This window comes from Ahaetulla prasina, chromosome 1 (genome assembly GCF_028640845.1).
Source record: "Ahaetulla prasina isolate Xishuangbanna chromosome 1, ASM2864084v1, whole genome shotgun sequence".
Taxonomy (NCBI): Eukaryota; Metazoa; Chordata; class Lepidosauria; order Squamata; family Colubridae; genus Ahaetulla; species Ahaetulla prasina.
In genome coordinates, this window is record NC_080539.1 from 149,665,576 (window position 1) to 149,693,469 (window position 27,894).

Sequence of the window (27,894 nt, forward strand, 5' to 3'; positions counted from 1 at the left end):
AACACGGAAGATACATATACATAATTTAAAAAAAAACAAAAAAAAAACCAAAACCAAAAGGGGTTTTGCAAAATAAAAAATACATTCTGGCAGCCCTCCCCCACTTTTCCCTCCAAGTTACTAAATTGTTACTTGCATATTTTATAGTAGTTTGAATATTTTCATCTCCTACCTGTTTGGATAATTTTAATCATTATTACAAGTAAAAGTTTTTTCTCTTCTCTTGGGAGTTTCTCTTTTTTTCTCTCTCTAAACAATCCCCCATTCTCTAAGCTTGCCTTGCAAGGGTGACACGCTGTACTTATAAGCGAACCCTTCCTATCCGAATTTAGCTCAACCTCTGCCGTGTTTATCTATCGTCCCTTTCCCTTTGCTGCAAACAATACCCCTTTGCTGCAAATCCTTCAATTCTTTCTCGTCTCCCCATCCTGGACTGAGGACAAAGTTTCTCTTTTCCAAGGCTGTGCCTGAACGGTGCCTGAACAAGCGAAGAACCATCCATTCCCGACTCAGCAACGTTTCAAAATCTTTCTTGGAGACTTTCCCGCGGGCGAAAAGGCGATGGCAGACCCGGGACCTGAGCAAACTCCCTTGCCGATCTGCAGAACACACGGAGCAGCTCCTCCCGTCCTCTCCGCCTCCTTGCCGCAGCCTGAGCTAAAAGCTCCGTGCTGGAAAGGGGTCCCTTCTCACCTTGCCTTCCACACGCACACACCCCACAACCTCTCCCAACCTAATAAGGTTTCGAGGCAACCGCACCGCCTTCTCCCTCGCGGGACACTTGGTGTAATCTGTGAGTCACAATCCTCCCCCTTAGCGTGACGTTCAGCCCGGTGGGTTGAGGTGAAAGGGGGCGAGACAAAGCTGCCCATCGGAGGACTTGTCGGGGAGGGGGGGGCTTGGGGTGGGGGGAGACTCAGTGTTGGTGACACTATGAGGTAGGAGGTTGCTGAAGCAGGATCTGTTAAACGAGAGACTCTGAAGCTCTTTTTTTTTTTGCCCCACATACTTTGTTTGTTTGTTTTTTTGGGTGGGGGAGTAGATAGGCGTGTTATAGTTGTTTTTGTTCAGATGTATTTTCTACCTTCCCCAACCCTCTATCTAAAGTAGTAGATTCAGCATGATTGGGACAGCCCGACCTCGGGCGATGTACAGCTTAACAGATTCCACCCCTGCCCGGACAATTTGGGTCTACCGGAACGGGGATCCTTTCTACTTGGGGAGGAAATTTATAATCAATCCTCGATACGTGCCCACTTTCGAAGCCTTCATGATCCAGCTGAATGAAGGTGTGCCCACACCCTTTGGGGTGCGGAAGCTCTATACACCCGGACAAGGGCATACTATTACAGACCTCCCGGAATTGCAGCAGGGAGGTAAATATGTGGCTGCTGGCAGGGAGAAGTTTAGGAAACTAAAGTAAGTATGAAGACTGGACCATTGCAGTCCTTTGGCTCTTAAAAGTTTTGCTCAAGTTTATCACAACCTGCAAAGTTTCGGCTCTCCTTCCTCCTCAATTTTATTAGATAACAATCCAGGTAGTACAAATTCCAAAGAAAATCTGCACTTTTTTAAACCTTTATTCAGTATTGCCAAAAGAAAAAAAAAGATGCTGATAGTGGAGTTTAGCATAACACTGAAAATATTAGTGGGAAATTCAAGTCCTTGTGACAAAGATTTTTTTTCCTGCGTCTTTGCGGTAGGTGAACTGCATTTGCTCTTGCAGCATTCATAATCTGCATTAGAAACTGATTAAGTCAGTGGATTTATAGCTTGCTTGATATACAGTATACTAGGGATTAAATGCTGTGAATAATGGTTTTAAAATCCCACAAAATAGCAAATGCCTCAAATAGTTAATCTAGAATTTGTATGTAAGAAATATTAACTTCTTTATATTTTTCTTTTGCACTGTGTTCTATCTTTCCATAGGCAGTCCATCTTTGGAATTATATAACTGATCTGCTTCAACCCAACCCTATTTGCTAATTTGATATTCCTTATTCCTTTCTCTGCCTTGGATTTATCTAATTATTTAAAGCTTAAGTGCAATATGAAATTCAGTCTACTCTCTTTTATCTGCCATTGTCTAACTGGATAGGAAAGGAGCTGCAAAGAGATAAGAAAAGATGGTTGTATTCATGCAACATCTAGATCCATTACACATTTAGTAGCCATATAAGCTTGCTTAATTTTATCTCTAACACTAGCACTGATGATGTTACTTAGTTTGGGTAATGAAACATTTGCAAGAAAACAGTCAACCTCAGAGAGTACCAAGGACCCCTCCATTTTATTTTTGGTCTGGCTTTTTGCCATTGATTGTTCTGTGATATCAAGCCAGGTGTGTCAAACTCAAAGCCAGGAGTTTGGGATGCTTGGATGTGACCTGCGGGGCTGCCCTGGAAACAGTGAAGGACCAGCCCATGGTGCTTCTGCCAGTGAAAACGGACCCCGGGAGCCTGTTTTCATTGGCAGAATGCACAGGTCATCACAGATGCCCCCGACACAAGTGACAGCGAGCTGGCCATGCCCACCCTGGCCAAACCCACTCCAGCCCCCCTGAGGTCAAACATAACCCTGACGCGGCCCTCAATGAAATCGAATTTGACACACCTGCCCGAAGCTATTGATTAGTTCAGAGAAAAATGGGTAATTCACTAACCAAGCTATGTGTTTTATGAATATAGCCAATGAGTAGAGTGCTTTTACATACTTCTTTTTGCTGGAGCAAGGAAATTAAGAACAGCGTATAGTATAGGCCAGGGGTATCAAACTGGTGACCCATAGGCCGGATGTGTTACGTGCAGGCCACACCCACCAAAACTCTGCGAAGGGGAAAAACGTTGGCAACGTAACACGGCAAGTTTGACATCCCTCGTATAGGCCAATAAGTTGATCTTTACCTTGGGTCACATACTTTCTGTTTTTCCTTAAGAAACTGAAGAGTGATAAAAACTTTGATTTGGCTTAAATAATAGCTAATTTTGGGGGAGCAGTAGCGATTGGCTTGCCTATAAATTACTGGCCAGCTGGTAAAATAGAATAGAATAGAATAGAATTTTTATTGGCCAAGTGTGATTGGACACACAAGGAACTTGTCTTGGTGCATATGCTCTCAGTGTACATAAAAATAATTTGCTTACCAGGAATCTATCAATTTAACAATGGCCTATACTGAATTGAAAGGACTAAGAATCATTTTTATGATGTTTCATTGTTCACTTGGTTAAAATAAGTTGTTACTATTAAACTGGAAATGACTTCCAATATACTCTATAATCTAAACTTGTTCTCAATGTCTTCTGTTTATATGCAAAATTATTCATAATTAAGACTCGCTGAGATCATTGAGACTCACACCTCAATTTACAACAGTTCATTTAGTGGCTGTTCAAAGTTACAACGGCATTGAAAAAAGTGACATGACTGTTTTTCATAGTTACAACTTTTGCAGTATCCCCATGATCATGTGATCAAAATTCAGACCCTTGGCAACTAGTTCATATTTATGACTGTTGCAGTGTCTCGGGGTTATGTGATTACTTTTTGTGACCTTCTGATAAAATCTATGGGGAAGCCAGTTTCACTTAACCAGGTTACTAACTAATCAACTGCAGTGATTTATTTAACAACTGTGGCAAGAAAGGTCATAAAATGGAGCAAAACTCACTTAACAAATGTCTCAACATAAGCTTTGACTCAATTGTGATCGTAAGTGGAGGACTATCTTTAAATGAAAACTCGACTGCAGATTTGTTGAACTGTAACTTATTACTGAGTTTGCTGAAACTTGGTACCTCTTGATTGCTTAGTTGATGAGAGCTGGTATTCATATTAAATGAAATAGGCTGCTGCCTGCAATTCCCAGTGTAAGATAATGTTTTGTTTTGTTTTGTAGTGATGTGCTTACTTTGTGATATCTGGCCAGTCTATTTACAGAGCACAGAAGACATAATTTTAGTCTGTTCCTTTATCTTGCAAAAGGGAATAGAATTATCAAAATGCATTACTATTCTTACTTTAATTTAAAGTTTTAAAAAAATAGAACTAACCTCTGGAATGTTGTAGATTTTGTTGTATGAACTGTGCTGCTTAATGTTTACATAAACTATTGGAGAAAGCTATGGTTAGGATTTGGAATATGATGTCCTTAATAATGATACCCAATTATAATTCTTTTTGTTTTGAAGCCCAAAATGGCATTTGATGCTTTATTTTTTTCCTAGAATCATAATGAACTCAATTATAATAAAATGAAGGTCAGTGTAGATACAGCTAATTTTTAATGAATAGTATGGTTCATCTTGTGGTGTTTGTTCTTTCTTGATGTAGTCCTGTTTTCCATAGGAACATAGAAGTTTTGAGTAGAACTATTAGACAAGATGGGAAGATAATGAGTCTAAAATTGAGAGCTTTTGGGAGCTTTTGATGATGATTTGGTTTTGATTTTACAAGACCATCTGGAAGGGATTGAATTTTTGATAGAATTTTAATAAAAAGATTTTAGCATTAGCATTTTTAAGATTAATTAACAAAAAACAATCTTGGTAAAAATATAACTACACAAGGTCAAAACGATCTGATGAAAAATATCTGGTTTTAAAATTGAGAGAAAGGTTAAATATTTTAGTTTTGTCTTGACTAATATGAATTGTATGTTGTCAAAATAACTATGTCAAAGTTTTGAATGAAGTTAGAATTTGTTGAGATGGAAAAAAATGCAGTTGGGAACAATATCTGTGATTAAGATAAATATTTGGTTTAGAATGTTATTTTTATTCCAGACTACATTGACAACTGATATAACACTTAAGCAGTGGCAAAAAGGTATTTCCAAATTTGTTTGGCAAGGCAAAAAAACTAGAATTAAATACAAAGTGCTGCAGGATACTAAGGAGAGAAGAGGATTAGGACTATCAGATTTGAAGTTGTATTTTGCAGCTTGTTTTTTAATATGGATGAAAGAGTGGGTGACTCTAGGAAATAGGCCAGTGGTGGATTGCTACTGGTAGCAGGGGCGGCGGGAGGCTCCGCCCACCTGCCTGGACATCATCAAGTATGATCTATACATGCGCAGAAGTGGCGCACGCGTGAGTGAAGTGTGCGTGCGCGTGTGAATGAACCGGTAGCAAAGATAAGTGAAACCCACCCCTGAAATAGGTGGTTTTTGGTATTGGAAGGACATAATTTAAGATTTGGTTGACACAGCTATTTGTGGTTCAATAAAGTTAAGGTTAATATAGATTCTAAAAATCATTTTCTTAGCTGGGCCATATTGAGAATTTAGAACAGATATAAGGCAAAATGTCTCCTAAAATCCATTTGTGTTTGTCACACCAAGAAGATTTTTTGAGAAGGGAAATTATATTTAAACAAAAATGGTTAATTTATGTTAGTCTGCTGATCTGTTGGAAGGTTTTACATGTCATTGGTTTCCCTATGCTTAGTTAATAAGAATAGAATAGAATAGAATAGAATTTTATTGGCCAAGTGTGATTGGACACACAAGGAATTTGTCTTGGTGCATATGCTCTCAGTGTACATAAAAGAAAAGATACGTTCATCAAGGTACAACATTTACAACACAATTGATGATCAAGATATCAATATAAATCATAAGGATTGCCAGCAACAAGTTATAGTCATACAGTCATAAGTGGAAAGAGATTGGTGATGGGAACTATGAAACGATTAATAGTAGTGCAGATTCAGTAAATAGTCTGACAGTGTTGAGGGAATTATTTGTTTAGCAGAGTGATGGCCTTCGGGAAAAAACTGTTCTTGTGTCTAGTTGTTCTGGTGTGCAGTGCTCTATAGCGTCGTTTTGAGGGTAGGAGTTGAAACAGTTTATGTCCAGGATGCGAGGGATCTGCAAATATTTTCACGGCCCTCTTCTTGATTCGTGCAGTATACAGGTCCTCAATGGAAGGCAAGTTGGTAGCAATTATTTTTCTGCAGTTCTAATTATCCTCTGAAGTCTGTGTTTTTCTTGTTGGGTTGCAGAACCGAACCAGACAGTTATAGAGGTGCAAATGACAGACTCAATAATTCCTCTGTAGAATTGGATCAGCAGCTCCTTGGGCAGTTTGAGCTTACTGAGTTGGCGCAGAAAGAACATTCTTTGTTGTCCTTTTTAATGATGTTTTGATGTTAGCTGTCCATTTGAGATCTTGCGATATGATAGAACCCAGAAATTTGAAGGTTTCTACTGTTGATACTGTGTTGTCAAGTATTGTGAGAGGTGGAAGTATGGAAGGGTTTTTCCTAAAGTCTACCACCATTTCTACGGTTTTGAGTGTGTTCAGTTCCAGATTGTTTTGGTTGCACCACAAGGCTAGTCGTTCGACCTCTCGTCTATATGCAGATTCGTCATTGTCTCGAATGAGACCAATCACTGTTGTGTCATCTGCGAACTTCAGTAGCTTAACAAATGGATCATTGGAGATGCAGTCATTGGTATACAGAGAGAAGAGAAGTGGGGAGAGCACACAGCCTTGGGGGGGCCCTGTGCTAATTGTACAGGTATTTGATGTGATCTTGCTTAGCTTCACCTGCTGCTTCCTGTTTGTTAGGAAGCTTGTGATCCACTTACAAGTCTGTTCCGGTACCTGTAGCTGGTTTAGCTTAGTTAGAAGAATGTCTGGAATGATGGTATTGAATGCTGAACTAAAGTCTACAAAAAGGACCCTTGCATAGGTCTTTGGAGACTCAAGATGTTGTAGGATGTAGTGCAGAGCCATATTAACAGCATCATCTGTTGATCTATTTGCTCGGTATGCAAATTGCAAGGGGTCTAAAAGCGGATTCGTGATGGTTTTCAGGTAGGAAAGCACTAGCCTTTCAAAGGTTTTCATGACTACAGATGTTAGAGCAACTGGTCTGTAGTCATTTAGTTCCTTGATGGTGGGCTTCTTCGGCACTGGGATGATGGTAGAGCGTTTGAAGCAAGAAGGAACATAGCACATCTCTAGTGATTTATTGAAAATATGGGTGAAGATGGGGGCCAATTGGTCAGCACAGACTTTTAAGCAAGAAGGAGTTATCTTGTCTGGGCCTGGCGCTTTTCCTGGCTTTTGTCTGTGAAATAGGTCCTGCACTTCCTTTTCTGTGATCACTAGGGGTTGTGAACCCAATGAAATGGGGTCAGTTGTAGGAGGCTTGGCTGTTGTTGGTGTGTCTGAGATGGGGGTTGTGGAGATAGGTGGCTGTAGTTTCCTTTCAAACCTGCAGTAAAACTCATTCAGGTCATCTGCCAGTTGTTGATTACCTTCAGCCTGGGAAGGAGGTTTGCCATAGCCGGTGATATTTTTAAGAGTTTTCCACATGTTTGCTGGTTCATTTGCTGAAAATTGATTCTTTAGCTTTTCAGAGTAGCTTCTTTTGCTGCTCTTATCTCCTTGTTAGTGCATTTCTGGCCTGATTGTACAGCATTTTATCACCTTTTCTGTAGGCTTCCTCTTTGGAATGTCGTAGCTGCTTAAGTTTAGGTGTAAACCAAGGTTTGTTATTACTGTGTATTCGCAAGTTCCTTGTAGGTACACATAGGTCTTCACAGAAGCTGACATATGATGTTACAGTATCTGTGAGTTCATCCAGGTCTGCAGAGGTATCTTTAAAAATATTCCAATCAGTGCAGTCAAAACATGCCTGTAGCTTTAATTCTGATTCCTCCGTCCAGGTTTTCACTGATTTAATTATTGGTTTTATGGCTTTAAGTCTTTGCCTGTAAGAAGATTTAAGCTTGATAAGAATTATGAATTTGAACATGGTAAGACTAAATTTGATGTGGAGTTATGCATAAATGATCATATTATTGCTAAGATGTATAAACTTTTACCGAAAAGGAAACAGGATGAACAAATTAAAATCTGTATCATAAAGTGGGCAATTTTTATAAATATAATATACATTTTCATTAATGGGGAGAGTATGTGGAAGAGGAGGTTGAATTTAAGACTATGAACCAGTATAAAATTCTTCAAGAGAATTTCTATAAAATGATGTACTGCTGGTATATGACACCAGATAAGCTGTCATAAATATACAGGGAAATTTCTAATATTCATTGAAAATGTAATCAAACTGAGGGTACACTCTTTGATGGACATGCAAGAAAGCTAGGAAATATTGGGATCAAGCATATATTCTGATGCAGAAGATTTTAAAAGTTAATGTGCAATTGAAACGAGAGATTTTTCTTTTGGGTTTAATGCAAATGTAAATCATCTTATGGAACTTCACTTTTATATTTGATAACAGCAATGAGATTTTTATTTGCTACAAAGGAGGAAAGACTTACAAATACCTACAGTCAAAGAATGGATAGTGAAGCTGATGGAATTGATGGAGATGATGAAATTGATAGCTTTGACTAAAGAAAACACTGACTTAATTTAATTCTACTTGGAAACCACTTTTGGGACTTTGTGAGACATTGAAAGAACTGAAATATTAATTTTGGGATCTGCTGATTAGAATTATACAGTATTATAAGAATAATATGGATGGATGGATGGATGGATGGATGGATGGATGGGGAGGGAAGGGAAGAAGGAAGAACCTCAGACCTCCTGCAGATTTTCAGAATTTGCTGGTGAATACCCAGATACCAAATGATCAGAGTTCCTTTTCTATTGTAATTAACTATGTCTGCTGTGTCTATTTCAGAAAAAAGTGATTAATTTCCATTGCTCTATGTCCGTGATGGCAAACCTATGGCCCATGTGCCAGAGGTGGCACGCAGAGTCCTCTCTGTGGGCACGCGTGCTGTCACCAGCTGCTCTTCTGGCACGCCGGCCAGATGGTCTTTGTTAAGTTCTGGAAGTAACGAGGCTGGAGACCAGGGTAGTGACAACAGCTCTTTAATATAGGGTGAACCCAGCAACAGGCTGGGGGAAAAACCTCTCCTTTTATACAGTTCTGCTGGAGGCTTCGTCCAATCAGCAACGTGCTGATTTCCCGCTCAAATATTTAAAGGTACAAACATGAATACATAACACTCCTCCCCTCCCAGAAAACACTTTGCCTCTATTTACATTTTATTTACATGTCCTTATTCGACGTAGTCACGCAAATAACCTGGGCGTCTCCTAATTCTTTCAGACCTGCGCGGTTCAGTTCTGGGTGGTGTTTTGAGCTGGTCGGAGGGGCTGTTTTCTCCTCCCAGCTCTTTCTCTAGGCCAACGGGCCCTGGATTATTGCAGACTCTTTTCTTGGCCATCCGGCCTTGGATTACTTTGTGATTTTCCTGCCGATTCCCTCGGGACCTGATGGCGTCGCTGGACCTCCGGGACCTCAGCTAAGTCTTGCGCCTCCCGGGTTATGGTCAGCTGTGGGTTCAAATAAGGATTGGTCATATCTGTCTCGTTTGGTTCGGGTTGCTCTGTTATTCGTTTCCTTATCTGATCTATGTGGCGCCTCCATACTCGGTTGTCTTGTAACTCGACCAAGTATGACTTTGGACGGTTATCTTTATGATTTGCCCTGCGAGCCAACTTGGGCCGTCCCCATAGTTGCGGGCCCACACTCTGTCACCTATACCCATTCCTCTCGTTTTCTATTTCCCCTTGTAACCCTCTGGTGTGTAATGGGGATTCAAGCAGTCAAGTGGGCACCGGAGTTTCCGTCCCATCAATAGTTCGGCTGGGCTTCTGCCTGTAGCAGTGCTTGGGGTTCTGTGCTGAACGGCCAGAAAGAAATCTATCTTTGTTTGCCAGTCACCTGGCTTGAGCCTGGACAATGCCTCCTTAGCGCTCCGGACGGAACGCTCTGCAAGGCCATTCGATGCAGGGTGGAAAGGCGCGGAGAGGGCATGCCGGATGCCCTCCTCTGCCAAGTATTCCTCAAACTGGGCTGCCGTGAATTGCGGGCCATTGTCGGACACCAGAGTGTCAGGCAACCCGTGGGTTGCGAATAGGTGGCGCAGGGCTGCGATTACTGCCTCGGCCGTAGTGGATTTCATAAGTATGATCTCTAACCATTTAGAGAATGCGTCGACAACCACTAGGAAGGTTTGGCCGTGGAAAGGGCCGGCAAAATCAATGTGGATTCTTGACCAGGGCCCTTGAGGTTTTTCCCATTCCCTGACTGGGGCCGTTGGGGGTAGGGGTCTGGACTCTTGGCAAGTCTGGCATTTCCCTACCCTCTCAGCAATCTCTGCGTCCATGAGTGGCCACCACACATAGCTTCGTGCTAGCCCCTTCATCCTTACGATCCCTGGGTGACCCTCGTGGAGGAGGTCCAATACCTTTCCCCTTAATTTATCCGGAATTACCACACGATCACCCCATAATAGGCACCCCTTGAGCCGAGAGCTCATCACGCTTTTAACAAATTCCTTAAACCTTTCGCCGCGCAGCGGGCCACCCTCTTTGTACCCAACCGAGTACAGTCCTTAACATAATGTCCCGGTATGATGCCCGAGCCACTTCCTTAGACGTGACTGGGCCAGAGTCCAAGGAGTCAATAAGCAGGATAGGCGTCCCCGGCGTGGGGTCTTCGATGGCCCCTGGCAGTGGGCATCTGCTTAACGCGTCGGCATGCCCCACTTCTTTCCCTGGCCGATGATGCAGCTTGTACGAATAAGCGGCTAAGAAAATAGTCCATCGAGTCAATCGTGGCGAAAGTGCCACAGGCGTTGGGCGGTCGCCAGCCAGTATTCCTAACAGTGGTCTGTGGTCAGTCACAATTTCAAAATCCCGCCCGAAAACATATTCGTGGAATTTTTTAACCCCTGACACAATGGCTAGTGCTTCTTTATCTAATTGGCTGTAATTTCTCTCCGGGGAGGACATCGTTCTAGAGTAAAAAGCTATAGGGGCTTCTGTGCCGTTTGGAAGTCTATGGCTGAGTACAGCCCCCACCCCATAAGGGGAGGCGTCGCAAACCAGCACTAGGGGCAATGAGTTGTGATATTGGATGAGCAGGCTTTCACTCGAGAGCAGGTTTTTAACTGCTTCGAAAGCCCTATTTTCCGACTTTCCCCAAGACCAAACAGTATTTTTTCCTAGAAGTTTGTGCAGCGGTTCAGCAACGTCGCTTTGTTTTTAAAAACCGCGTAAAATTCACTAACCCCAGGAATGCCTGCAGCTCTGCTTTGTTTTTGGGCGCTGGAGCCTTTCTGATTGCCTTGACTTTGCTCTCAGTGGGGTGAATTCCTTTCTTGTCTATCCGGTAGCCCAAGAATTCGACGGATTCGACCCCTATCTGGCATTTGTTTGCTTTACCTTTAGTCCGGCTGTCCGAAAATGCCCAGAACCTTTCTTAACGCTCCCCAATTCCTCCATGTTTTCCGCTGATATTAAGACATCATCAGTAGGGAACTACCCTGGGAGCCCTTGCAGGAGTCGTTCCATTAAGTTTTGGAACAGCCCCGGTGCCACACCCACCCCAAATTGTAATCGGGTGCACTTGAAGGCACCCCTGTGAGTTACAATGGTTTGGGCTTCGGCTGTGTTGGCGTCTACGGGCAGTTGTTGGTAGGCTTGGGCCAAGTCTAACTTTGCAAAGACTTGCCCTTGCCCCAAAGAGTGCAGTAAGTGTTGCACCACGGAACCGGTAAGCGCTTTTCTGTAAGGCTTTGTTTAGCGCCGCCTTGTAGTCAGCGCAAATTCTAATTGACCCATCTGGTTTTATGGGTGTGACGATTGGCATCTCCCACTTTGCGTGATCGACTGGCACCAAAATCCCCTGATTTATGAGCTTATCTAGCTCCTTGTCAATTTTTGGTTTTAGGGCAAAAGGGACTCTCCTCGCCTTTAGCCTAATGGGAGCTACCTGGGGGTCTAAGTTGAAGGAAATAGGGGTCCCCTTGTACTTGCCCAGGCAGTCCTTGAAGACATCTTCGAACTCGTTAAAGAGAATGTCTTTCAGGTTACAGTCACTTCTGTAGATGCCAGTCACTCCCATGCCCAGTGCGAAACCAGTCTAGTCCCAACAGACTGGGCAGAGTCCCTCGACGATCGTGATGGGCAGGGTCTTCTTGTGAGGTCCGTACTGACTCGGACGGAGGTGGTCCCTCGAACAGGGATGCGATTCCTGGTAGTCGTGGACTCGTAGCCGTTGTGCTTGCAGGTGGCGCCGCGACGGACGGCAGTGACTTCACCAAAGTGTCCCAGGACATGATGGTGATCGCTGACCCGTGTCCACTTCAGTCGGCACCTTACTCCCTCTATTTTAGGTTTGGTGAAGATCTTCTTCTCCACTGGTTGAGGCGCGCCTATGACCACAGTTGTTTGGTTGAATCGCGCCTTTTTGTTTGAGCCAATCGCGGGTCGCCTTTGCCGATTCCGCGCCTGATTGGCCGATTTGAATTTTCGGCGGGAAGGTTGGGAGCTCGACAGACTTGAGCTAGGTGCCCTTCTTCCACACCGCCGACATGTTGCGTCCTTAAACTTGCAGCGTTGGCGCTGGTGTTGACCTCCGCAGCTTCCGCATTCGTCTCGGTCCTCTTTGTCGCGTTTCTCGGTTCGGCAGACCCTTCCTCATCTTCACCGCCGGATTCGGTCTGAACCTCCTCCTGGTGCACTGGAGTTGGCTTTGTGCTCGCCTTTGGTGGGGAGGCTTTGCAATGTCTCCGCCGCTTGGGTGGACATTTCATGTGCTCTGGCTTCGTCCAGAGCGTGGCCAGCGTTAGGTTGCTCTTTGCTAGCAGCCGCCGCCGCAAACGGATGTCTTTGACCCCTCGGATGAGTTGCTCGAGCAGCACCTCGCCCAGGTCTCGGTATCCGCAGTCCTTGGACGCTTCTTAGGGCGGCCATGTAGTCACCAATGGATTCGCCTCCATCTGCCTTCGCCTCCAAATTCAAACCGCCGCACGTATTTGGACGTGGGTGCGGTGGTTTTTTAGTAAAGTCTGCAGAGTTGGCCACGATACCGATTGTATCGGCGTTGGCTCTGCCAGGGCTTCCGCAATATCGATGACCTCCGGACCACAGTGGCTTAAGAAATAAGCCCTTTTGCGGTTATCTGGAACTCCCTGCAGTTCGTTGGCTTCTAGAAAGCTTTCGAAACGGGTCATATACGTTCCCCATTTCTCTCTGGCTGGGTCAAACGGTGCGGGCGGAGTGTAACTGGCCATCTCCGCGTTTTCTGCCCTGAATTGCTGGGTTCGGTTCTATCGTGCGTGCTTCAGCTCGGTTCTGGTTCTCCTTAGCCTCGAGATCCCACCTTCGTCGCCAATGTTAAGTTCTGGAAGTAACGAGGCTGGAGACCAGGGTAGTGACAACAGCTCTTTAATATAGGGTGAACCCAGCAACAGGCTGGGGGAAAAACCTCTCCTTTTATACAGTTCTGCTGGAGGCTTCGTCCAATCAGCAACGTGCTGATTTCCCGCTCAAATATTTAAAGGTACAAACATGAATACATAACAGTCTTCGCAGGTGCCAGAGCACCGGAAAACGGCCTGAAAAAATGGCCCAAAAAAAGGCCATTTGGGGGCCTTTTTCTTGGCCATTTTTAGGTCGTTTTCCAGCCATTTTTGGGGCATTTTAGGCCTGTTTTTGGCCTGAAAAATGGCCCCAAAACAGTCAGAAAACGGCTACCAAAACGGCAAAAAACAGGTTGCTTTTCGGGTCATTTTCAGGGCTGTTTTCAGGCCAAAAACAGCCTGAGAACAGCCAAATAAATGGCCTGAAAATGGCCAAAAAAACTCTCCAAAAAACAGGCATGTATGCACCAGCCAGCTAGTCTTCAGGTTTCGGGTGGTCTGGTGCATGCACATGCACGTACGTTCCGATTTGGGCACTTGATACCGAAAAGGTTCACCATCACTGCTCTATGTTGTTATGGATCTCTAAACAGACCCACAAAAATACATGGTGGCCCAATTCCCATGACATGTTTAATTTGATAACCGAGTGAAGGTTTTTCATGTGTCCTGAGAATAACAAAGAGTCTGTTGACAAGTGTCCTTAAGGAAGTTGAATTTAGCACAAAATTGACCCAGATGAAAAGGAAACAGGATGAACAAATTAAAATCTGTATGTTAAAATGGGCAATTTTTAAAATATAATTATATTTGGATCAATGAGAGAGTATGTGGAAGAGGGGGTTGAATTTTGAAGTTGGATTTAAGCACAAAATTGACCCAGGCGTTAGATACCCCATAGATATCTAACTCAGTTCAAGTCATGAAGACTATTTATCTGAGAGTTAATTTTAGAGTTTCTGTTAGGACCACAATTCTCGGGTTTTATGTTTCTCTGTGTACCTCCTATCTCCTTCACAGAGGGTCACCAAAAGTAGAAAGCTTTGTTAGAGACATTTGTAAAGAGTGATCAATAATAAAAACTGATCCTTTAAAGTAGACATAAGTGAGAGTTTATTATCTGTTTAGCCCTTAGATCAAATACATTTCTCTTGCTTATACTGTTCATCATTTTGGGGGGTAATTAAATTGAAATTCTGTGGGTTATCATTTTTAAAGGTATGTAAAGATATGAGCAGTGAAATTGTTTTTGTTGAACTAACACTTGTAAGTGATGACATTTGAAGTAAACCCACTCTTCAGCCTAAGTTGTTTACTGATGTGGTATTGTTGCTTTAGCATTTTCCCCCTCTTTTTCTTCAGAGGTATTTTCTATTGTGAGAACTCTAGTAGTATCTACCTATTAGAATAGAATAGAATAGAATAGAATAGAATAGAATAGAATAGAATAGAATAGAATAGAATAGAATAGAATAGAATAGAATAGAATAGAATAGAATAGAATTTTATTGGCCAAGTGTGATTGGACACACAAGGAATTTGTCTTGGTGCATATGCTCTCAGTGTACATAAAAGAAAAGATACGTTCATCAAGGTACAACATTTACAACACAATTGATGATCAATATATCAATATAAATCATAAGGATTGCCAGCAACAAGTTATAGTCATACAGTCATAAGTGGAAAGAGATTGGTGATGGGAACTATGAAACGATTAATAGTAGTGCAGATTCAATAAATAGTCTGACAGTGTTGAGGGAATTATTAAACCTATTCTTCTAATGTTCATCATTACATACATTTTCTCCCTAGTAATGGCATAACTTACTGTAGTTCCCGCATTTGATTGAAGAGAATCTGGGTACATTGAGCTTTTACATAAGACAAGACTGCTCTATTGGACCAGATTTCTCTTTTGGATCCTATTTTCAAATTGATTGATAAATTAATGAGAATGTGATATATTATATTTTTCCGCAGTTACTCTGATATAGGGGCAAAGAAACCTCAAAGAAAGAAGAGGGATGACGTGGTGAGTATCTCATCAGTGCCGTGTTCAATAATTTTCTGAAGGAAACAGTAACTCCATTTTATCAATTTATCATGTACCAACTTAATTTAATTCAGTATGTTATGGTTTAGTAAAATATAGAAATCCTGAATTTATTTTACTACTTTATATGCCATAGAGAGTTCATATATTTATCCTATATTTGATTACCATGAAGCCCTGTAAAAATGCTATAATTGGTTGATAAACCATTATATATGAAATACACACACATGCACATATGTTTATCAACCAATTGTAGCATTTTACTGTGCTGCGTTGTAATCAAATGTAGGTTAAGTATATGAACTCTCTCTCTCTCTGTCTCTCTGTCTTTCCCCCTCCCTCCCCCCTTCTCTCTGGAAGGAAAGAGTAAACATATCAAAAGTCGCAGTCATTGGAAGAAGCAAATAATTTGATCCTTGAACTACAGAGCCAATGTATACAATCGAGTGATTTGTAAAATTATGAAAATCATGCTTCACAGTAATTGCAGGCCTATTGATAGTTTAAAACCATGCTATATAATAGAAAACACTCCTCCTCCCCCTCCCCTTCCTCCATCATTATCATGAACATGACAGTGACATGTTCTAGAGGTGCACATTAGACTGTAATGTGACAAAGTCTATTGTAAGATCCTAAACATTGCATTTTATTGAACAATCCAAGAATATTCAACCTTTGGCTTAGAGTAATGTACAAAATCAATCATAGAATTGTGGAATTGGAAATATCCATATCAGCACCTTACATGAAGTTGGTGAATGTACAAAACCTACTCAGAAGTTTCCAGTGAAGCAAACATTGCAATGAATTCAACATTCCCTGTGGAACACAATTCAAAATATTTCTAACCTTTTAAAATAAAATCAGTAGGGGGAAAAACATGTCCCTTGTTTTTCACCACAGTAGATGAGATGAGGTTCATGCTGACTGTTACCTATGATATGTACAGAAAAATGGTCAAGGGAATGATTTTGTATCTATACAGACAGCCACAAAACCAAGAAAGAACAGCATACTTGAGGTTCATTTTGACACAGCTTGCAAACAGCAGCTACAAAAATACACTTCTCTCCCAACTTGCTTGATTTGGTTTTCCCCCCCCCTTTCCTTACACATAGTCTATACCTATATGTTCCTGCATTCAGCAACTATCAGCATCTGGAATTGTTTCTGAATGCAAATAACAGTATCCTATCTGACTGAATCTGGAGCTCAGCAACCGACGTGTGTAACAACATTTGTCACTGAGTGTCCTCCACACAAGAAATAGCTGCTTTTTTTTCTTAGCAGCATTCCCCCTCCACCCCAATTCTGTCTTCATCTAGTCACTGCTGCCAATAATAGCAAGAATGGAGCTCTGGTTTCTGATGGAAAAGAATGTTTTAAAAATGGAAAGTAATTGCAATTTATAAAACAACAAGATGTGGAACTTTATGTGTAAGAACTATGTGTGTCGTTCAGTCTGGACAATCAAAACAAAATCTTGGATAAGATTTCTTAAATTCTAAGGGAATTTTTTTTGCAATACATTCTGATCAGAATTTGAATAATTAGAAAAGTACTTGGATTTCAAATCTGGACTTGTCTACAGCTGTGCAGATATGTGGGGCAAACATGAGCTGGCCTTTAAGATTCTGGAGTCTTTCTGTTTCTTGCAGATTCGACCAGTAGTCCATAGTAATATAAAAGTTCCTTCCAAATGGCAATCAATTTATAATAAACCAAGAAATATTAAGTGAGTATTTACTGTTAAATTTGTTAAGACTGTAAGTTTGTAAGAGTTCTTACATTGCCATTTATGTCCAACTGAAAAACCATACATGCAGATGGCTTGACGGTTGGGCTAGAATTCAGTTTCCTGTTCAATATAGAATAATAAGATGGATAAAAATGCCAAATTCATTATAAACATCTGGATGACTATATGACCAACCATAATAACTTTATTAAATTTTTGGGCCATCCAACTCTAAATTGATTCTGGATGGCTCACAACAGTCAAAGAGGTAAGTTTGGGCCTAATTATGCTTCTTTCTTACTTACCTCACAGGGATTTTCTGGGGATAGGGGAAGACAATTTTGCATGCTGCTCTGGACTCTGGAGCAGATGTGGGATCAAACAAAAAAAACCATAAGCCAATTTTTTCCAATCTGGTATCTTCCAGGCATATTTGTTTATCTGATGGGCAAAGGCTTGCAAGCAAATAAAAGAGGTCAGTTTGATTTATGTAGGAGCATCCAGATTCCAGATATTAGTTTTTCTTGTTTTTTGTTGCAACAAGACTCCAACTGGACCACTTTAGCAGACAGCAAATTCTTTTTTATATAGAAGATCCTGAGAAACTAATATATTATGTTTTCAGTACTGACCTTTAAGTAATTTATCCATCTCACTTTCCTAAAATTACAAGGATAAAGCTATGTTGATAAAGTTAGCACTAATATCAATCTTAGTTTTTCAAACTTCTGGGATATATAAGAGAAGGGACAATGTTTTACAATGTTTGCAAATGGGCTTGACTATGCCTTTATTTTGATCAGATAATGGATATTTCCTTAAATGTATTTAAGTGCCACTAAAATTTATTTCAACAAAGAAACTTTAATATGTGTATAATGACAGTTCCACTAGATGGCCCCAAATATCTTATAAATGCAACTTCATTGCTTTAGAATCCTGTTTTAAAGAATCAGTCAGACACAAATATTTGGCCTGAAACCAGATTTACATAATTGATTTAGATGGTTAGTGAATACATTGTGATTTTGGTATGTTGCTATTCTAAGAACTATATTGGAATGTTTTTCCTAGATAATATACAATAGTTTTAATAATACTTAAAGCAAAAATCTACAGTTGCTGCAAATAGTTTCCATGATATATTGCTATAGATAAAGAAGTAGGATGTGAAACGAAAAAGTAGATGAATTTTGCAGAACTATATAGTACATTGGTATCACAGTATTCTTCAACCCTTGAGATTGAGTTGTATTTTAGACTTTTTCATGTAATGGAACAGGTACACAGTTAAGTAAAATGCTTAAGGGCGTTAACAGCAGTATTGAGAACAATGCTTTGCATAGCAAAGCTTGTTATAAATTTCCTTTCCTTATACACATGTATGATTTTAAAAGAAAAAGTGAGAAAGCGAAGATCTCTCTCTCTCTTCCCCCCCCCCTCTATATATGGAAGATCTAGCTAGCTAGCTATCTGATAAATTATTCGAATTCACTTTTTTTAAGCAAAGATTTTTGTATCCACATCTCAATCATAGTTTCTTAGGAGCATAAGTCCCATTGATTTCATTTTAACCGTATCTGGATTAGTATACTTTAGTCCCACAATAATTCTATATGTAGTTACAGATTGAGGAAGATACATTTTCTAATTCAGGCCTCAGTAGAAAAATCAATTGATTTTATTAGCTTTTTAAAAGAATTGCACTTTATTTCCTCTGGAAATTGTTGAGGGCATCTTCAGTTGGCATAGAGAGAAAATAATTAAAATTTCAAAAGTCGAACCTTTCTTGGGTTCTTCAACTAGACATATTTATATTTTTGAAATATGAACATTAACAACCTAAAGAGTTTAGAATTTATTCAGTAAATTAAGATTTAAAATTTATTGCTGAATCTGGGTGGATCCTTAATGAAATATCATCAAAGTGATTTGCTTATGTATTTTCAATAATTCCTATTAAAATTAGGTTTAAATATTTTTGTTTTTGACAGTGTTTTCACAAATGGAGATCTCTGGATACCGCCCATGAAAATCCTTATACCTAGATTTACACTAAATAATTGGAATGGTGTCCTGGCACTTGTAAATGAAAAAGTAATTCCTCGCTCTGGGGGTATTCGTAGGTAAGTTAGTCTTATAGTAACCTTCTACAAAAGAACGAAGAATGTGATTAAGATAGGTGACTTTTAATAACCACAACCAAACAGATCACACAGATCAGAAGTGGGTTTCAGCAGGTTCTGACCAGTTCTGGAGAACCGGTAGCAGAAATTTTGAGTAGTTCGGAGAACCAGTAGTAAAAATTCTGACTGGTCCCACCCCCACATCCCAATGGGGATTTTGCAGTAACCTTCCCCTGGATTGGGGAGGGAATTGAGATTTTACAATATCCTTCCCCTGCCATGCCCACCAAGCCATGCCACGCCCACCAAGCCACACCAACAGAACCAGTAGTATAAAAATTTGAAACCCACCACTGACACAAATCCAACAAAACCACTTCTAGGAATGCAATTGCCTCCCCCCCCACACCAAAATATGGAGCCACCTGAATACAATCATGACAGACCATGCCATGTCAGAACTAAAGCAAAGTTCTTTAAGTGGGGAATGGCCAAGAGCCCACAATTGCGACTGTGCTATACTGGAACAAACTATAACACATATAGTTCAAAAATGCCTTGTCAGGAAATTTCAAATCACCTGGGATGATCTCATTTCAACCACACCAGAAGCAGTTATATGGTTAGCTTCCTTAGATATCGAATTATAACATCTATCCCATTGGAATTCTATGGCTCCATATTATGGTAATGTTATGGTTTTACCTTAATTTAACATTTTATCTCCTATATTGTATTGTCCACATATCTTTTATGTGCATATGTATGTGTATGTATATGCTGATGGTTTACTTAAACTAAATCTGTATATCAGTGATTGCATGACCTCTGATGCCATATGCTAAAAAATAATAAATAGTAACCTCCTTATAAGAGTAAATTTAATATATTAATTTTTGCCCTTCCTAAAAGTACAGTTAAATTAGAACCTCTAAGGCAACTATAATATATTTATTAAAGTGACCAGATTTTTGCAGGCTTCCATATGAGCTTAAAAAGAAAGATAAAGTAACATGCTGGAGTGGCGGTGGAGACCCCCAGACTTATTGTCATGGGGGATTTTAACTTGCCATCGACCGGCATGTCATCTTCAGTTGCTCGGGAGTTCACGGCTTCCATGACGGCCTTGGACCTGAGTCAAGTAGTTGATGGCCCTACTCACAGTGGGGGTGGCACTCTGGATTTGATTTTCATCTCTGGTCAGTGGTTGAAGGATCTGGATTTGAGGGATTTAGTCATCGAGCCTTTGTCATGGTCAGATCACTCTCTCCTTCGCCTAGACTTTCTGACCGCCACTCAACACCGCAGGGAGACGGAACCAATACGTTGGTTCCGTCCCAGGCCCCTGATGGACCCGGAGAGGTTCCAGACGGAGCTTGGGCCGTTTCCTGAGGGTCTGGCTCACGGCACGGCCGAGGAACTTGTCGCGGCTTGGGAACGGGCCGCGGCGGGGGCCTTGGACCGTGTCGTGCCTTTGCGGCCTCTGACCCGGCATAGGTCTCAACCAGCTCCCTGGTATTCCGAGGAGCTGAGGGGGATGAAACGCCGGAGAAGACGCCTAGAGAGTTCCTGGAGGTCCAGTCGTTCGGAGGCTGATCGGACACTAGTTAGGTCCTATACTAGGACCTACCTAGTGGCAATGAGGGAAGCGAGACGTTGCTACGTCTCCTCCCTCATTGCGTCGGCAGATAACTGCCCGGCCGCCCTGTTTCGGGTAACTCGCTCTCTCTTTCAACGGGGAGCGGGATGACCCGTTGCAGGGACGTGCTGAGGAGTTTAGTGGTTATCTATACGACAAAATCGTTCAGCTTCGGGATGGTCTGGACCAAAATTGGGTAGATCCAGGTGGGATGTCAGAGAGCCGTCTTGTTGAGATTATTTGGGATGAGTTTGACCCTTCCGAGGACATGGCTTCCGAGGACATGGACAGGTTGCTGGGTAGGTTGAACGCCACCACATGTTTACTGGACCCGTGTCCCTCCTGGTTGGTGCTGGCCGCACAGGACGTGACACGAGGCTGGCTCCAGGGGATTACGAATGCTTCTTTGTTGGAGTGGGTCTTTCTGGCCGCCTTGAAAGAGGCGGTGGTGAGGCCTCTCCTCAAGAAGCCTTCTCTGGACCCAGCTGTTTTAGGTAATTATCGTCCGGTCTCCAACCTTCGCTTCGTGGCGAAGGTTGTAGAGAGTGTGGTGGCACGTCAAGTACCCCAGTACCTGGAGGAAACCGTCTATCTAGACCCGTTCTAGTCCGGTTTTCAGCCCGGTTACAGCACTGAGACGGCTTTGGTCGCGTTGGTGGATGATCTCTGGAGGGCCAGGGATAGGGGTTATTCCTCTGCCTTGGTCCTATTAGACCTCTCAGCGGCTTTTGATACCATCGACCATGGTATCCTGCTGCACCGGTTGGAGGGATTGGGAGTGGGAGGCACCGTTCAACGGTGGTTCTCCTCCTATCTCTCCGATCGGTCGCAGACGGTGTTGACGGGGGGGCAGAGGTCGGCCCCGAGACGCCTCACTTGTGGGGTGCCTCAGGGGTCAATTCTCTCGCCCCTCTTGTTCAACATCTATATGAAGCCGCTGGGTGAGATCATCAGTGGTTTCGGTGTGAGGTACCAGCTGTACGCTGACGACACCCAGCTGTACTTTTCCACACCGGACCACCCCAACGAAGCTATCGAGGTGTTGTCCCAGTGTCTGGAAGCCGTACGGGTCTGGATGGGGAGAAACAGGCTCAAGCTCAATCCTCCAAGAGGGAGTGGCTGGGGATGCCGGCATCCCGGTACAGTCAGCTGCAGCCGCGGCTGACTGTTGGGGGCGAGTCATTGGCCCCAATGGAGAGGGTACGCAACTTGGGCATCCTCCTGGATGGACGGCTGTCTTTCGAAGATCATTTGACGGCCGTCTCCAGGAGAGCTTTTCACCAGGTTCGCCTGGTTCGTCAGTTGCGCCCCTTTCTAGACCGGGATGCCCTATGCACGGTCACTCATGCTCTCGTGACATCCCGTCTGGATTACTGCAATGCTCTCTACATGGGGCTCCCTTGAGGAGCACCCGGAGACTCCAGGTAGTTCAGAATGCGGCTGCGCGGGTGATAGAAGGAGCCCCTTGTGGCTCCCACGTAACACCTCTCCTGCGCAGACTGCACTGGCTGCCTGTGGTCTTCCGGGTGCGCTTCAAGGTTTTGGTAATGATCTTCAAAGCGCTCCATGGCATAGGGCCGGGCTACTTACGGGACCGTCTGCTGCCACCGAATGCCTCCCACTGACCCATGCGCTCTCACAGGGAGGGACTCCTCAGGGTGCCATCGGCCAGGCAGTGCCGACTGGCGATGCCCAGGGGAAGGGCCTTTTCTGTGGGGGCCCCCACCCTCTGGAACGAGCTTCCCCCAGGACTTTGCCAACTTCCTGACCTTCGAACCTTCCGCCGCGAGCTTAAGACACATCTATTTATCTGCGCAGGACTGGACTAGATTTTTTACATTTTTAAATGTTTAAATTTTAAATTTGGTTTTAAATGGGGTTTTATTATTTATATCTTTATTTTATATATTCGGCCTATGTAATAAGTTTTTTAAATTAATGTTTTACTTTGTATATATATATGTTTTTAATATGGCTGTAAACCGCCCTGAGTCCCTAGGGAGATAGGGCGGTATAAAAGTATGAATAATAAATAAATAAATAAATAAAATGATTAATGAAACTCTTAAAACAGAATTGTCTTTTTCTCAGGCTTACACACAATCCGTGCTTTTGCTTATACAAGTTCTGAAGTAGTTTTGAGTTGGTTTTGCAGCCCTAATCTCTACCACCACAGATACTAATACTTCAGAAGAACATTGCTGCGGAATCAAACGTATTAAAATGCTTTGCGAGTGGCTAAATACAAAACACTCTATCAAAATATGAGGACAATAATTCTTACACCCTAATTTTGGTACTAGTGGTGGCAAATATCACATTTCTTAAATTTTCATCGTTTGCCCAGACTCCTGTTTTCCGGAGAGCCAAATAATTGACATCAGCTGCTGGGAATCCTCTCCCTAAACTATAGTTTAATTTAGGACTTACAAAGTAAACATGATTTATAGTGAAACATGTATTATTGAGTTAAAAGTTCAAACTGTTGCTATTGTTGACGAAGGACGAAAGAAAAAATAAGGTTCTAGATTTAGGCAAGAAAAATTAAATGTACAGGTATAGGATAAGTGGTACCTGGCTCAATAGTAGTAATTGTGAGAGGGATCTTGGAGTTCTAGTGAACAATCACTTAAATATGAGCCAGCAGTGTGCTGCAGCTGCCAAAAAAGCCAACACAGTCCTAGACTGCATTAATGGAGGGGTAGAATCAAGATCATGTGAAATGTTAATACCACTCTACAATGCCTTGGTAAGACTACACTTGGAATATTGCATCCAGTTTTGGTCCCCACAATGTAAAAGAGATGTTGAGACTCAAGAAAGAGTACAGAGAAGAACAACAGATGAGGGGACTAGAAGCTAAAACATATAAAGAATGGTTGCTGGAATTGGATATATCTAGTGTAATGAAAAGAAGGACTAGGGGGTTACATGATAGCAGTGTTCCAATATCTCAGGGGCTGCCACAAAGAAGAGGGAGTCTACAAAGCATCTAAGGCAGGACAAGAAGATAACGGATGGAAACTAATCAAGGAGAGAAGCAACCTAAAACTAAGGAGAAATTTCCTGATATTTAGAACAATTAATCATTGGAATGACTTGTGGATGCTACAACACTGGATGTTTTTAAGAAGAGATTGGACAGCCTGAGCAGGGGGTTAGACCTAAAGACCTCAAAGTTTCATTCCAACTCTGTTATTCTGAGGACCTTTTCAGATTTGTAAACCATAGTTTGGAAGAATCCATTATCTAATTTTTTTTTGCTCTTGAATATTTAAAACTCTTGTCAGTTTGCATGCAAGTTGAAGGAACATGAGATTTCTACATACATCTGGGGTACATGATTTGGCTTACAACTTAAGTAACCATATTTCTTTGCAGCATTGCCAATGGATAGCACTGCAAGCTTCAGGTAAGCTGGGTTTTTTTCTGTACTTGCCTTTAACTTGCAGTAAAGATCTAATCCCGATTTACATTGAAAGGTATTTTAATGTGTATTACTTTTTTCCGCCCAGCATAAAATTTGGAGTTGAATGCAATGATTACCAATTTCCTCAATATTAGAACCAGAAAATTATCTCTTCACTTTGGTCATTGTTTCTACATATTTTTATAGTCATTGTTTCTTAATTCTCTTTTTATAATAATTCCATTCTGTTCCTTCTTGGATCTGGAGGTCCCTCAAGTTTACCAGTACTTCTCTCTGTTTTGGTTTTACATAATTGAAGACCAAAGATAGAATTCAAAATATAAAAATAAACATTTCAGTTTATAATGTCATTTGGGTATACTTATACCCATATTCATTTCTTTTTCTTTGTAGATTATTTACTTTAAATGGTCAGCCTATACATGGACCTGATGAATTAGAAGATAACCAATTTTATGTTGCATGTGGCAAAGAAAGATTTCAGCATTTGCCATACTGGCAACATCCTAAGGTTCCAGAAAATATTCGTCGGTAAGCTGGGTCTTATCTAAACTGACCTTTTGTAGCTAGTTGCTGAAAACCAGCTCTATCTGAGCCAAAAACCTTATTTTTCCTAGAGTTAAGATAAAGATTTATGATTATTTGGATTGCATGTATTTTTCAAGAGTTATTTTTTCAAAAAAAAATTTTTTTTGGCTGAAATGAAAAATATGAAGTTGATCCGCAGATTTAACTGTATAAATCTTCCTTTAACCCAAAGCTTTTTAAATACACTCATTTGTCTCTATTAAATTCTTTAATATTAGTTTGCTGGAATAATAAAGTACTTGTTTAATACATAATATGATAGCTTAATTGTTAGTATATAATTATATTGAGTTAAAACATTCAAAGATTTTTTAAAACAACGATATCTATCTCATTGTTGCTGTTCCTTTATTTTTTAATTATTGAAGGCATGCTTCTAATTAATATATTAGTCACTGATTTTATTATTTAAATAATGTAAAATATTATAAAGCAAACTATAATTCCCCTGCCATTCCATAATGTACAATTTTTTAAATTTTATACATTCCATAATGTATAGATTTGGAGATGATTCCTATAGGGCAGGGGTCTGCAAACTTGGCTCTTGTAAGACTTGTGGACTTCAACTCCCAGAGTTCCTCAGCTGGCTGAGGAACTCTGGGAGTTGAAGTCTGCAAGTCTTAAAAGAGCCAAGTTTGCAGACCCCTGCCCTATAGAGAATTCAAAAAACACCATTCTAAAACTCTTATATTCTAAATAATACATTCCTATTAAGTGGGTAGCAGGGAGTTCTCCTATTGTCTTTAAGACGATCTTTGTCCTTCATGAAAAAACTAGATTGACTCTACTAGGTAACAATAGAGACAGTACTGTAAATAGAGTTGAACAGTCTTTAAAAATGTGGAAATTCAAACTAAACTAGGCTTGTTTTAATCAATTTTTTTCTGTAATATTTCTAATAGCGCTCTTTTTTTAACCTTCTGTTTTTATCTCATGGAATTGAATCATCCCTGCTGGATTCGTCCTTTCTAGGATCAAGATCAAGTCATCTTGATTTGATAAGCTGTAGTAAAGCAGATGTGTTCAGATCTAGTGAGGGGGGAAAAAAAATACTTCCTAATCCACTCAAAATTATCCAGAGATTCACAGCTAACTATTTTCAGTGCATTCAGTTCATTTCATTGCTGGAGATTCAGCTTCAAAAACATCTATTCTTTATCATGATCTTTATGATTCACAGAGCTGCATTAGGAACTCCCCAGAGCTTGGTGAGGGCATCTTAGTCCTTGATCTCTTTGTTTTGTTAACAGTTATTATATAGTGTATTGCCTTACAGAACCTGTTTTGCCAAGTGTGAACATTGCAAAAGTAAATTTAGGATGAACACAAACTGAGTTTCTTTGCTTCAGTGAAGATCATGCAGTACAGTCTTGTAATTATTCTTCACACTTGTTTCTCCCACTTTGGCCATTTTGGGGAGCAAGTTCAAAAGCAATTGTAGCGCTCTGATCTAACCACCAATGAATGCCCCCCACTTCAATACATAATCTTTGATGTTTGCAGCAAACTAAAATTCACCCAAATTGTTCCATACTACATACCATGTTCAGTATGCACTTTCAAATGGAAGGAAAGCCCCATCTATTAAGTTTTGAAACTGCATAAAAAGTATGCAAGCATGTTTTGTTCTGTGGGCCTCCTTAACATCACTATAGAGATAACACTGTGAAATAATGGAAATTGTTTAAGAAATTAGCAGCTTATATAAGCGACTGTTTGAATATCAAGTGACATTTGTAACTTGAGGAAAAAAATGGGAAGTGGGTAATTCTTTATAAGCTGCTTTTACACAAATATTTTCATGTTTCTCAGTATCATCATATATTTTTCCCAAAAAAATGAAGTTGATAAAAATAGCCAAACAAATACAAAGTTTAAATGTTAGTTTATAGCGTCTACAAATGTGTGCACGTTGATGGATTGAAATCAAGAGGGGTGGAGATACGGCTGTAGTTACTTAATGTGGTAGTTAGAAAGCTGTTAGGAAAACTAAATTACAAGTATATCCAGCCTAAAATATTTTAATTGGTTTGGCTCAGCATTTTTCAGGTATAGATTAGGACGCACAAACATAAAATATCAATAAGATGAACTAATTCAACAAGATATTTTCTGCATTCTCAGTGAAACTTTTATAGGGCTGAAATACAGAGCTGTAAGTAAACATGAGATTAGCAAATGATATTTTTACTCCCTACCATGCCAGTTTGTTTATTTATTAAAAGAAACTTTAAAAAAATCAGGTGAGACAAAGACAATAAAGGGTAACAAAGAAAGTATCTAGGGAAAATTGTGCCTATAGGCCATATGAAGAGAAATTCCAGAAATAAAGTTATGGATGGAGTGTAATAACAATATTAGGGTGTGTTAAACTTAGTAATTCAGCAATGAACAGTTTCAGAACATTCCAGAATGTTCCATTCCCTTCCAGACATTACCAGAGTTCTCTAGAACATGATGTTTTGTGGGTAACTTGGCAATTTCTCAAAGTAATTGCAAAACTACAATCTGGAGCTGGTTTGCAAAGTCCTGGGAATGATCTAGCTCTGAAATAGGCCTGTTTCATTCAGAACTTTGTGGTATCTGAAATGTTCTATTCCCTTATCTCTATATACTGCCCATCCTGAACAGTAACAGTTTAGGTTGCAAGTAGTCTGAATTGTTTCACATCAGAAAAGAAAAATGGGAATGAAGTGCTTTCAGGACAGTATCTAGTGGTAAATAAATTTCATTTACCTGAAAGATAAAATGTAGGAAGAAATTTTAGGTCCCAAAACTAGACCATGTCTTTAAATTAGGAGTGAACAATGTCTAATATTGAAATGTTTAGGGTACAGCTCCAGAATTCTGCCAAAAGATATCAGCATATTGAAAGTTTTAGTGTGACCTACTGATAAATGTCTCGGGACTATGTGATGAATAATTACACTATATTAATTAAATTTAATTTGTTCAAATTTAGTTTTTATCCTGGCTTTATTGATTTTTTTCCCTTAGCCCAGGCTCATAAAAGATTGTATATTACTGCAAATTCTTAAATCCTAAGAAGTCTTTGAAAGATTTTCTATTCTCTCACCTTTCTACTTCTTTAAAAAAAA

At 40.8% G+C, this 27,894-nt stretch overlaps 1 protein-coding gene across 1 annotated transcript in view; it reads left to right on the forward strand.

Annotated features, from left to right (window-relative positions):
- Window positions 1–1,120: 1,120 nt before the first annotated feature.
- DCDC2C (doublecortin domain containing 2C) overlaps window positions 1,121–27,894 on the forward strand; it is a 33,365-nt gene continuing 6,591 nt past the window's right edge. Inside the window, 6 exon segments of the mRNA XM_058177876.1 lie at window positions 1,121–1,419; window positions 4,297–4,314; window positions 13,949–13,982; window positions 16,931–17,007; window positions 19,005–19,136; window positions 24,599–24,736. Coding sequence (XP_058033859.1) covers window positions 1,121–1,419; window positions 4,297–4,314; window positions 13,949–13,982; window positions 16,931–17,007; window positions 19,005–19,136; window positions 24,599–24,736 — 698 coding nt within the window.